General features: G+C 36.3%; 1 protein-coding gene across 4 annotated transcripts in view; it reads right to left on the bottom strand.

Annotated features, from left to right (window-relative positions):
* NUCB2 (nucleobindin 2) overlaps window positions 1–13,341 on the bottom strand; it is a 44,302-nt gene that overhangs the window by 6,611 nt on the left and 24,350 nt on the right. For 3 of the 4 annotated variants that reach the window (XM_065881783.1, XM_065881781.1, XM_065881782.1), the window contains 6 exons: window positions 8,502–8,605; window positions 7,494–7,679; window positions 7,207–7,297; window positions 6,555–6,613; window positions 6,365–6,457; window positions 5,072–5,161 (listed from right to left, as the gene is read on the bottom strand). In XM_065881783.1, the coding sequence (XP_065737855.1) occupies window positions 5,072–5,161; window positions 6,365–6,457; window positions 6,555–6,613; window positions 7,207–7,297; window positions 7,494–7,679; window positions 8,502–8,605 (623 nt within the window). The remainder of the gene's footprint in view (window positions 1–5,071; window positions 5,162–6,364; window positions 6,458–6,554; window positions 6,614–7,206; window positions 7,298–7,493; window positions 7,680–8,501; window positions 8,606–13,341) is intronic. The other variant, XM_065881784.1, reaches the window with a different exon arrangement.

Below are 13,341 nucleotides of genomic sequence, written 5' to 3'. Positions count from 1 at the left end.
ATCTGATGTTCATGATTTCTTTCCTTCTGCTAACTTTGGGTTTTTTTGTTATTCTTTCTCGAACTGCTTTAGGTGTAAGGTTAGGTTGCTTTATTTGAGATGTTTCTTGTTTCTTGAGGTAGGATTGTATTGCTATAAACTTCCCTCTTAGAACTGCTTTTGCTGCATCCCATAGGTTTTGGGTCATCGTGTTTCCATTGTCATTTGTCTCTAGGTATTGTTTGATTTCCTCTTTGATTTCTTCAGTGATATCTTGGTTCTTTAGTAGTGTATTGTTTAGCCTCCATGTGTTTGTACTTTTTACATTTTTTCCTGTAATTGATATCTAGTCTCATAGCATTGTGGTCGGAAAAGATACCTGATACAATTTCAATTTTCTTAAATTTACCAAGGCTTGATTTGTGACCCAAGATATGATCTATCCTGGAGAATGTTCTATGAGCACTGGAGAAGAAAGTGTAATCTGTTGTTTTTGGATGGAATGTCCTATAAATAGCGATTAAGTCCATCTTGTTTAATGTATCATTTCAAGCTTGTGTTTCCTTATTTATTTTCACTTTCGATGATCTGTCCATTGGTGAAAGTGGGGTGTTAAAGCCTCCTACTATGGTGGTGTTACTGTTGATTTCCCCTTTTATGGCTGTTAGCATTTGCCTTATGTATTGAGGTGCTCCTATGTTGGGTGCATAAATATTTACAATTGTTATATCTTCCTCTTGGATTGATCCCTTGATCATTATATAGTGTCCCTCTTTGTCTCTTGTAATAGTCTTTATTTTAAGGTCTGTTTTATGATATGAGAATTGCTACTCCAGTTTTCTTTTGATTTCCATTTGCATGGAATATCTTTTTCCATCCCTTCACTTTCAGTCTGTATGTGTCCCTAGGTCTGAAGTGGGTCTCTTGTAGACAGCACATATACAGGTCTTGTCTTTGTATCCATTCAGCCAGTCTATGTCTTTTGGTTGGAACATTTAAACCATTTACGTTTACGGTAGTTTTCAATATGTATGTTCTTATTACCATTTTCTTAATGGTTTTGGGTTTGTTATTGTAGGTCTTTTCCTTCTCTTGTGTTTCCAGCCTAGAGAAGTTCCTTTAGTATTTGTTGTAAAGCTGGTTTGGTGGTGCTGAATTCTCTTAGCTTTTGCTTGTCTGTAAAGGTTTTAATTTCTCCGTCGAATCTGAATGAGTTCCTGGCTGGGTAGCGTAATGTTAGTTGTAGGTTTTTCCCTTTCATCACTTTAAATATGTCCTGCCACTCCCTTCTGGCTTGCAGAGCTCCTCCTTAAAGATCAGCTGTTAACTTTATGGGGATTCCCTTATATGTTATTTGTTGCTTTCCCTTACTGTTTTTAATATTTTTTCTTTTTATTTAAATTTTGATCGTTTGATTAATATGTGTGTTGGCATGTTCCTCCTTGGATTTATCCTGTATTGGACTCTCTGTGCTTCCTGGACTTGATTGACTTTCCCATATTAGGGAAGTTTTCAACTATAATCTCTTCAAATATTTTCTCAGTCCCTTTCTTTTTCTCTTCTTCTACTGGGACCCCTATAATTTGAATGTTAGTGCATTTAATGTCATCCCAGAGGTTTCTGAGACTGTCCTCAATTGTTTTCATTCCATTTTCTTTATTCTGCTCTGCAGTAGTTATTTCCACTATTTTATTTTCCAGGTCACTTATCTGTTCTTCTGCCTCAGTTATTTTGCTACTGATTCCTTCTAGAGAATTTTTTTTTTTTTTTTGTGGTACACGGGCCTCTCACTGCTGTGGCCTCTCCCATTGCGGAGCACAGGCTCCAGACACGCAGGCTCAGCGGCCATGGCTCACAGGCCCAGCCACTCCATGGCACGTGGGATCCTACTGGACTGGGGCACGAACCTGTGCCCCCTGCATCAGCAGGTGGACCCTCAACCACTGTGCCACCAGGGAAGCCCCCTTCTAGAGAATTTTTAATTTAATTAATTTTGTTGTTCATCATTGTTTGTTTTCTCTTCAGTTCTTCTAGGTCCTTGTTAAATGTTTCTTGTATTTTCTCCATTCAATTTCCAAGATTTTGGGTCATCTTTACTATGATTACTCTGAATTCTTTTTCAGGTAGACTGCCTATTTCCTCTTCATTTGTTTGGTCTGGTGTGTTTTTACCTTGCTCCTTCATCTGCTGTGTGTTTCTCTGTCTTCTCATTTTGCTTAATTTACTGTGTTTGGGGTCTTCTTTTTGCAGGCTGCAGGTTCGTAGTTCCTGTTGTTTTTGGTGTCTGCTCCCAGTGGCTAAGGTTGGTTCAGTGGGTTGTGCAGTCTTTCTGGTCAAGGGAACTGGTGCCTGTGCTCTGGTGGATGAGGCTGGATCTTGCCTTTCTGGTGAGTAGGACGACATCTGGTGGTGTGTTTTGGGGTGTCTGTGACCTTATTATGATTTTAGGCGGCCTCTCTGCTAATGGGTGGGGTTGTGTTCCTGTCTTGCTAGTTGTTTGGCATACGGTGTCCAGAACTGTAGCTTGCTGGTCGTTTAGTGGAGCTGGGTCTTAGCGTTGAGATGGAGATCTCTGGGAGAGCTTTCCCCGTTTGATATTATGTGAAGCCGGGAGGTCTCTGGTGGACCAACTGTCCTGAACTCAGCTCTCCTATCTCAGAGACACAGGCCTGACACCTGTAGGAAGGAAGGAAGGGAGGGAGGGAGGCAGGAAGGAAGGAAGGAAATAATTAAAATAAAAAATTTTTTTAAATTATTAAAAATAAAATAAATTAGGGCTTCCCTGGTGGCGCAGCGGTTGAGAGTCCGCCTGCCGATGCAGGGGACACGGGTTCGTGCCCCGGCCCGGGAAGATCCCACATGCTGCGGAGCGGCTGCGCCCATGAGCCATGGCCGCTGAGCCTGCGCGTCTGGAGCCTGTTGCTCCGCAATGGGAGAGGCCACAACAGTGAGAGGCCCGCATACCGCAAAAAATAAATAAATAAAATAAATTAAAAAGTAATAAAAAAAGAAAGAAACAAAGAAGAGAGCAACCAAGCCAAATAACAAATCCACCAATGATAACAAGCAATACAAACTATACTAAAAACAACAAACAAAAAAAATGGACAGACAGATTATCTAGGACAAATGGTAAAAGCAAAGCTATACAGACAAAATCACACAAAGAAGCATACACATACACACTCACAAAAAGAGAAAAAGGAAAAAAAAATATCTATATAAAAAAAAAAGGAAGAGAGCAACCAAATCAATAAACAAATCTACCAATGATAATAAACTCGAATTACTAAACTAAGATAAACATAAAACAAGAAATAAATTAGATGCAGAAAGCAAACCCCAAGTCTACAGTTGCTCCCAAAGTCCACCAGCTCAATTTTAGGATGATTCGTTGTCTATTCAGGTATTCCACAGATGCAGGGTACATCAAGTTGATTGTAGAGATTTAATCCGCTGCTCCTGAGGCTGCTGGGAGAAATTTCCCTTTCTCTTCTTTGTTCGCACAGCTCCTAGGGTTCAGCTTTGGATTTGGCCCCGCCTCTGCATGCAGGTCGCCTGAGGGCGTCTGTTCTTTGCCCAGCCAGGATGGGGTTAAAGTAGCAGCTGATTAGGGGGCTCTGGCTCACTCAGGCGGTGGGGAGGGAGGGGTATGGAATGCGGGGTGAGCCTGCGGCGGCAGAGGCGGCAGAGGCGGCAGAGGCTGACATGACGTTGCAATAGCCTGAGGCATGCTGTGTGTTCTCCTGGGGAAGTTTTCTCTGGATCACCGGACCCTGGCAGTGGCGGGCTGCACAGGCTCCCGGGGTGGTGTGGATAGTGACCTGTGCTTGCACACAGGCCTCTTGGTGGCTGCAGTAGCAGCCTTAGCGTTTCATGACTGTTGCTGGTGTCCACGCTGATAGCCGCGGCTTGCACCTGTCGACAATGTTCTTTTTTCAATCTACTTTGTTTGGTACCGCTCAACCATTCTATTTAAGATGTGTATGCACTCACTTATACAGAGTAAACCATGGTATAAATTCAAATACTTTTCAGGAGCAATTTGACAGATATATTTAGAAACTAAAAAATGTTCATAAAACTTGAGAATAGTTGTATTCCTAGGAATTAATCCCAGGGAAATCATCACAGATGCCCCCAAATGCATGAACAAATGGATAGTCATCAAAATGTTATTTATCACAGTAAAAAAAAATTAGAATTGACCCATAATGTCTGAATCTGGAAGAATGGTTATATAAATTATGCTACAACCACACAACTGCATGCTAAGTGGTCATTTTTTAAATCGAGATTTTGAGACATGGCATTGAAATGTTCATGAAATATTGTTATATTTTTAAAAAACAGAATTTCACAAACATACAAAGTCATTTATATAGTGAATATATGAAGCCATTTTAAAAAAATATAGATATGAATTTATGTGTATATGTAAGCTAAAAATGGGACAGTATACTATTTATTCACTGTATGCTATATATGCATATACTAAATATACAAACAATTTCCAAACTGGCATAACACAATGCATAATTTAAGTGTCTACCTCCGGATAGTAGAATTACATGTAACCTCTAATTCATACTTTAACTGTATCCATATTTTTAATTTTCAAGAATGAACATATTTTACACATAAAAAAAGTACGATTTTAGGGCTTCCCTGGTGGCGCAGTGGTTGAGAGTCCGCCTGCCGATACAGGGGACACGGGTTCGTGCCCTGGTCCGGGAAGATCCCACATGCCGCGGAACGGCTGGGCCCGTGAGCCATGGCCGCTGAGCCTGCGCGTCCGGAGCCTGTGCTCCGCAACGGGAGAGGCCACAACAGTGAGAGGCCCGCATACCGCAAAAAGAAAAAAAGGACGATTTTAGAAAGACACAATTACATGCAATGTGATTACCAATATATATCAATTGTCCCAGCTTTGCAAGAAATCAAGTTCATTATTCTATAGTGAAATTTCATATGAAAAGCCAAGATGGTAAAACTATACATGCAAACGTAATGGCGAATAAAAGTTAAAAGCAGAATAGACTGATGTAGAATTTCTTGAACGACACATCCCATTTCACGTAGGTTCTATTACCTCCCAGCTGTCTGGCTCCAAGAATTCCTTTTTTTCTGTAGCTTTCAAAAACTCTTCTAGAGTCACCAATCGGTCTTTGTTAGTATCAACCTGATTAAAGGAAAGTGTACATGTAAAATAAAATAACTCTTTCACATTATTTAGATACTAGAAATTCTTCTAATAGATGCTACTACATAAATATACAGCAATTAGGGCTAGCCTAACATCCAGAGAAACTGAGGGAAAAAATCAAAACAGGACACTCAACATTATCCTAGAATCAGAGAATAGATAACTTTTTCTTCTATATAATTCAAATTTGAAAATAACTGATACCCCCAAAGATCACCAAGTTTGAGTCTGCTGATATGACTGGGTAGACTAGTATTGTTTTCCTTACTCACCACACCTCCTTTCAAAGCCAAGTGCTTGGGCAAGAAAAACAATCTTTCCAGAAAGAAGACTGTTTTAGCCAAGAGTAAAGGAGCTTAAGTTAAAATGCTCTCAACAATGTTTTCCTAAAAACAAACAACTAACTAAATCAAAGCTAAAGTTGACAACCTTTCCAAACCCTGTTTAATGGCTCTTATAGACTATGGCAAATTCAGTTACAAAAGTGAACTCTATGATGGCCAAAGAAATTCATTTGTTACTTGGAAGCCAGCACTCAACAAAAATCCCAATTTACCATAAATAGCTCAAATAACAGGTGAAAATCACTGAAGCAAAACAGTGGGCTTGGGGAATTCCCTGGTGGTCCAGTGGTTAGGACTCTGTGCTTTCACTGCCAAGGGCCCTGGTTCGATCCCTGGTCAGGGGACTAAGATCCCAAAAGCTGATCCCACAAGCCACGTGGTGCAGCCAAAAACAAATAAACAAACAAAACAAAACAACAAAAAAGTGGGCTTAAGTTACCCTGCCTATGATAGCTATTTCAGAGTTTTCAGCTTAGTAATGTGAACAAGAAATAAATACTTGTTGTTATAAACCATTAAGGTATTGAGTTTTTTAATTTCTTAGCAAAAACGAATACAGCATTTACAATATCAAATAATGGACTACATTATTTTTTACTTCTAAAAGAATGCTTTACAGCATTCTTTTATATGCAGCAGCATCTTAATATTTTAAAATATTTTAAAGCAGTTACAAAATAATTTTATTTACACTAAGGGAACCTACTGACTGTTCTGGATCAAAACTGCAAAATCCAATTAAATATTATATATATTTATTTTCCATTTTACAATAAGATTTATTGCAAGAACTTGAAAACTCCACAGAAGTAACAGATAAACTTTTCAAACATACCTCATTCATTACATGTTCCCTCATTCTAAGCCTTTCTTCCTCCATCTCTACCATATCATCCTCTTCATTTTTGGGGTCATATACTTTCTCCAACTAAAAAGAAAAATTTTAAACCAACATAAAAGAAAGGAAGATAATAGAAGGAAAAAAGACAGAGCAAAACCACTGAATACTTAATGAACTCATTTACCTCTTTAGTAAATAGGGCTTCTAATTCTTGTTCATCTAGGAAGCCATCACTATTGACATCTAAAGTTTAAAAGTTACAAATGCAAAAACTGATTTTAATGCCTTAGAAAACTGATAGTTAAAATACAACTAATTACTAATGGTTTGCAAAAGTATTACTTAACACGAAGCATCAACATGCTACAGAAAAAGGTATCCTTCTTTTTTATGAAGCCTCAGATCAGTCCAACTGATAACAATTCACTACTTATTCATAATTCATCATAGTTATTTAGAAAAATATATATATTAACCAAAATATAAAGTGAAGCAATATGCTATAAGACTAAAAGTAAATTTTAATATTACAGCATAAAGTCCATTAGATATAACCTAGCTAGTCACAGAAATGCCTTCATTTTACAGAGAAACTTGTAATAAGTCATAAAATGACTCAAAAGTAAAAGCAAGTATAAAGACATAGCTACTGACCTAAAATATTTTATACTGCAGACCAGCAATAAAGACTACTATACTACCCTAGAGGAAAACTCTAAATGTTTACTATCAATAGGACTCGATTAGCAAACCTTGGCAGAAGTCAATTAATAGTAAAGCATCTATAATTTTTCAAACAAAAGATATAAATATTAATATTGTATCAAATCTGTTACCATGTAATTTGAAAAATGTCTTGGGGTCAAAGTCATTAGGATCCAATCCATCAGTCTCTTCCCACACTTCTTTTAGTTGATCTTTGCTTCCCTGTGAATCAATTTAAAAAAAAACACTCAAGACAAACTATAATCTATGTATATAGGCTCAAAATAAAATATAAAATTGAAAAACTTTGCAGAATTAAGAATCAAGATTTTAAGTACTAATAACTTATAAAATTCTTCTATCTGGCACAAAGAAGTATCTTCATCTAACTATGGTTTTACAAAGTCATAATCCTTACTGGATGATTAACTTTGGGATGACTTTCATGCTTTCTCTTCATTTCCTCAAATTTAGATTCTTCTTCTTTTCTCTTTTCTTCATTCAGTGTTTTTAAGTATTCTCTCCTTTCATGTTCCTTCATCATTTCATATTTTTTAAATTCTTCATGTCGAGCTTTATCATAGTGTTCCAGATCACTTGTAGCCTATAATGCAATTTTTAAATTAAATAAGATGTGCTTGAAAAATATAAATAAAGGCTTTCTTGCATATAGCATACTCTCTAACAGAAGGTAGCATAGGAGGACCAAAACATATTTGACTTCTGTTTTAAATTTTACCCTTCTATTTTGGTCATTATTATTCTCAGAGATGTAAGCATTCAAAGAAACTAAAAGTTCAAAGCTAGCTTCAACTTTAGGAAGTTCCTTATAAGCAAGTAATATATAAATTTATTTTAAAAAGAAGAAAAAGGAAGGGACTGTATCAAATCTGTACAGTATAGAGAACTAGAACAGTTCCTAACAACTTAACTAAATCTAGTAACACCCAGGCTAGAACATCTAATTTGCTAACTTCATACAGTACAACACGAGAGGTCTACAAATTATAATCTAAAATCCCTGAGGCAGGATGTGTTTAAGAATTTTCTAGATTTTAGAAAAGACATATGGCATATATGCCATATAATTTAACACCCCTGAAGAGTTTGTAATCAAACAGATTAGTACTTCCTTATCAAAATCTATAAATACACTAAGTAAGCTAAATAAAACCTATAAATAGCCTTACTATAATTCAAGCCAGGTTTCCATTTTTATAGTATTTTGGATTTTGGAATTGTTGGCAAGGGATTACAGACCTGTATGTCCACATTATTATCTGTACTAATAAGGGTTAAGCTATCTCCCTTTAAAGATATTCTAGAGAGTATGTAAAAGTTATACTACCACTTCATGGAATTTACTTGTCAAATTACAAAACCTCAAAGGCACAACAAAGACAACACATTTTGAAATGAGTCTCACCGCTTTGATTAGCATATCTAAATCTGTAGATTCAAACTTCTCAGGATTCAGGTGATTTAGATGATCAAATTGTTTTAGAAGAGCATGGTGGTCTATGCCTGTATCTGAAAGAAAATGAGAAAACTGTAAACAATGAATTATTAGAAGCTAGAAACATTAATATAAATAATACATAAGAATAAGCATTCATATTAATTCTTATAGGATTTTATAAGAAAACTCAAAGTTTTAGATTTAAAAGTTTGTATTTTCTTTTAGAATATCATACATATTGTTATTCTAGGCAAAGGTAATGCCCTTGAATCTAGAATGGAATATAATTTAATGTGTACACTTTAATGTTATTTCAAGAAAGACTAGTTAGCTATCTTTTACAGTATAATTTACAGTAAAAACTTTTTCATTATTGTAAAAGTACCAAATTTCCTACTTTTAACTAAACTCTAATATACCACCCTCACCAAAGGTCTAAGAAGAATTTCTTTCTTTTTTTTTTTATAAGAATTTTTTTCTTTTTTGGCTGCACCAGGTCTTAACTGCAACATGTGGGATCTTTTATTTACAGCACGTGGACTTCTTAGTTGCGGCATGCGGATGCTTACTTGCAGCATGTGGGCTTCTTAGTTGTGGCGTGCGGACTACTTAGTTGAGGCATGCGGAGTTCTTAGCTGTGGCATGCATGCAGGATCTAGTTTCCCGACCAGGGATCGAACCCGGGCCCCCTACATTGGGAGCACAGAGTCTTACCCACTGGACCACCAGGGAAGTCCTAAGAATAATTTCTAAATAGAATTGCTCTAAAATTTATATGAAGGAACTATTTATATGCTGCTCCAATTAATCCTTTATGGAACAGTAAAAATCTAATTCAGTAAATTCAATTGATTATGACTTTTTTTTTTGGCTGCACAGCACAGCATATGGGATCTTAGTTCCTCCACCAGGGATGGAACCCTCGCCCCCTACACTGGAAGCACAGAGTCTTAACCACTGGACCGCCAGGGAAGTCCCTGATTATGACTGATTTTTAAAGAAACATCAACAGTTTTCTTTGTAAAGAACTTAAAAAAAAAAAAAAGCTACAGTGTATTGTAGTTGAATGAGTGAAGCAATTCTGGACGATTTCAGTTGTATTATAGAACTGAGCAAAATATGTACATGTGTTGATTTGTTAGAAGTCAGGGTTCTCACTTAGGAAAAAAGAACATACAAACATGAAAATGATGGAAGGCAGGAAAGAAACTTGGGGAAAGGGATGGGAATTAGTACTAACTGTGTGAACTTATTATTTCTAAACATACATATATAATGTGTACACATATATGCATGTATATTTCACACGTATATGCATGTGCATGAATATATATTTATATATGTGTGTGTGCATGCATATGTGTATAGACATGCATGTATTTCCTATCTCTGTCCTATGGAAGTGTCAAGAAGAAAATATATCCCAGGAGTACTGAGCACACCTAGTGCCATCTCTTGGTCTGTAACATCATTTCGCACTAAAATTAAGAACCAGGAATCCTCAGAGAAATGGCTAGTTCCAGGGCTAGGGCAGGGTATAAAGTACAAGATGAGCCTGGAACATATTGTTATGCCAGAAAGTAAGAAACAGCTAAATTTAGTTCAACTAAGCTTTCACTGAATTCTCAGTATGGCCCTGTACTAGAAGTTTTACTTATGAAGAAAAGATCTGTTATAAAACCTAGCCCTAAAGGATAAAACCTGTCACTGAAATACATGAAAAGACACTTAAGCCTCACTCAAAATAAGAGAAATACATATTAAACCTGCACAATTATACCATCTAACATAGTGGCAAAACTCCTAAAGTTTGATGATACTTATAATTAGCAAGGCTGTGAGAAATTATTGCTGGTGGGAATGGGTATTGATCACCCTCTGTGGAGGTGGCAGTATCTACCAAAATTACAAATACATATATCCTTTGGTTTAACAGTTTCATTGTGGGGAACTTATCCTACAGATAATATTACATGGATACATAGTGGTATGTGTACAAGAGTGTTCACTAGAAATAACCCAAATATCCATCAACAGGGGTCTGGTAAATAAATTATGGTATACCTATATAATGGAAATCTGCGCAGTTGCTAAAAAAATGATGGTCTCTATGTACTAATACAGAAAGATCTCCAAAATATATTAGTAAAGGAAAAATACAAACTACAAACGTGTATTGCATGTATCTTTTGTATAAAAAAGAGGAAAAATAAATTTATTTGTATTTGTTTATATATGAGTAAAGAAACTCAGGAAGGATGGTATTAGGGGGCAGTGGGAACTGATAAAGTACAAAAATATCATGGAACTTTTTGCTATATACTTTCTTACACTTTTTTTTTTGCGGTACGTGGGCCTCTCACTGTTGTGGCCTCTCCCATTGCGGAGCGCAGGCTCAGCGGCCATGGCTCACGGGCCCAGCCGCTCCGCGGCATGTGGGATCTTCCAGGACTGGGGCACAAACCGGTGTCCCCTGCATCGGCAGGCGGACTCTCAACCACTGTGCCACCAGGGAAGCCCCTTACACTTTGTTTTTTTAAACCATGTGAATGTATTGCCTACTTTAAAAATTACACACACACCCCACAAAATTAAGATGCTTTAAGCCCTCCTTCAAGTTATCAGAAATTTTAATTCATAAATTTTGAATCAATGAGAAAATACTCATAACTTTTCTAAGCATATAAAACAGTTTACTTTAGATAATGAAATTCAGCCCCTGTCTTGGAATAAAGAAAATGTTGCCAAGATTAAGGGGATGGAAGTTGTCTAAGGGCAAAGAAATCTCAAACCACCTTAGGCCTGGCTTCAAGGATGGAATTACCTTGTGTGTCTGACCAGCTGAAGTAGGATGGTATGAGTTAATTTACCTCTCATTGATATCCTTAGTTTCAGGATAAAGAGTATTTGGTACTTGTTTTCTAAGTCTATTCACCAGCAGAGAGTTTACTGCTCTACACAATTTCTCCAATATGATCCATTGACCAGAGGTACATGTTTAAAATGCAGGAACTTCCCTGGTGGTCCAGTGGGTAAGACTCCATGCTCCCAAGGCGGGGGCTCAGGTTTGATTCCTGGTCGGGGAACTAGATCCTGCATGTATGCTACAACTAAGAGTTTGCATGCAGCAACTAAGAGTTTGCATGCAGCAACTAAGAAGCCCGCATGCCGCAACTAAGACCCGGCACAGCCAAAATAAAAATAAATAAATAATAAATAACTATTTTTTAAAAATAAAAAGATAAAATGCAGATTACTCATCCCTAGAATCAGAGTATCTGGAGGTGAGATCCAGTAATCTGCATTTTTAACTAGCTCCCTAAGGTGAGTTTTATGCAATCTGAAGTTTAAGAACTGCTATTCCACCCTTAGTAAGTATTCAGATATTTACTGATGACAATGAACCACCCAGATAACCAACCTATGGAGGCACGTTACAAGGACACAGGAGCCAGCCTGAAGGGTCTCCCACTTGCCAAAGCTGGCCCTTGGATTTTGATTCATAATTAGAAAGGTCATTCCAAGACAATAAAGGAATTCACTTATGTTGTCAACTGTTGCTTTTATGGTTTTATTTTCTATACTTAAATCTTTGATTTATATAAGCACTTATTCTGATGTATATGAGATATAAACCTAACTGTTCCTTTTTCCAAATGGCTATCCAACTCTATTAAGACTACTTATTTTTTTTAATCTTTATCTCATTAATAATGAGATACCACCTTTAATTCAAACTAAATTCCATATGTATTTAATTTTATTTCTGGAATTTCTATTTTGTTCCACTGGTCTTTCTACCTACATGACAAAACCATAGAGTTCTAATGTCTGAGGCTTAGTGATATATTCTAATATCTAATATATCTAGTCCTTCTTCTTTGTTCTTCTTCAGAGGCACATTGTTTTTCTTGCTCATTTCCCTTCTCATATGAACTTTAAAATTAACTTGGCTAGTACCAGGGGAAAAAAGTACATCTTTTTATTTGGATCATGTTAAATTTGTAAATTAACCTAAGAAGAACTGACATGTTCATAATGTTGAGTCTTTGTATCAAAAAGATGTTATGTCTTCCCCTTTTTTCAAGTCTACTTTTGTGTTCTTCAGGAGCATTTTAAAGTTTTTATCTGTAAGTTTTGCACATTTCTTAATAGGTTTATTCTGGGTGTTTTATCTTTGTTGGTATCATAAATGGAGTCTTTTCTTCCATTATATCTCCTAACTGGCTGTTGTTTGTACATATGAAAAACACTGATTTCTGTATATTGTTTACCTTGCTGAATTTTCCTTTTGTATATACTAAGTTTTTCAGACAAGTTCTTTGGGTTTTCCAAGTGAATAATTATATTACCTGCAAATAGAGATGGTTTTATCCCCTACTTTCCAATTATTTTACCTCCAATTTTTTCATTTGTATAATTGCTTTGGCTAGTACCTCCAAAACAATATTAATTAGTAGTGGTGACAGTGAGCATCATTGTTTTGTTTCTGATTTTAGTGAGAAAATATATTTGTGTTTCCCCAATGTGTAGCTGAGTTGGACATATCTGGTCATGTTACAGAAGTATCTATTGATTACTATTTTATTACTTTTTTAAAATTAAGAAGGGGTGTTAATTTTTGTCAAATGCCTTTTCTGAATATATGGAGATGATCATATGAACAATGAGATTACTTCCTTTAAGATATCTTCACATTTCAAAAACTCTGCTTCATAGCTATTTAATCTTCTCATAGTCTAAAATTAAAAGAATATAGAAAGATGAATAGGCAGAGCACAGAGGATTTTTAAGGCAGTGAAATTAC

This window comes from Phocoena phocoena, chromosome 8 (assembly GCF_963924675.1).
Source record: "Phocoena phocoena chromosome 8, mPhoPho1.1, whole genome shotgun sequence".
Classification (NCBI taxonomy): Eukaryota; Metazoa; Chordata; class Mammalia; order Artiodactyla; family Phocoenidae; genus Phocoena; species Phocoena phocoena.
Note: the sequence above shows the minus strand (reverse complement) of the source record. Positions and strands in the feature narration are given on the sequence as shown.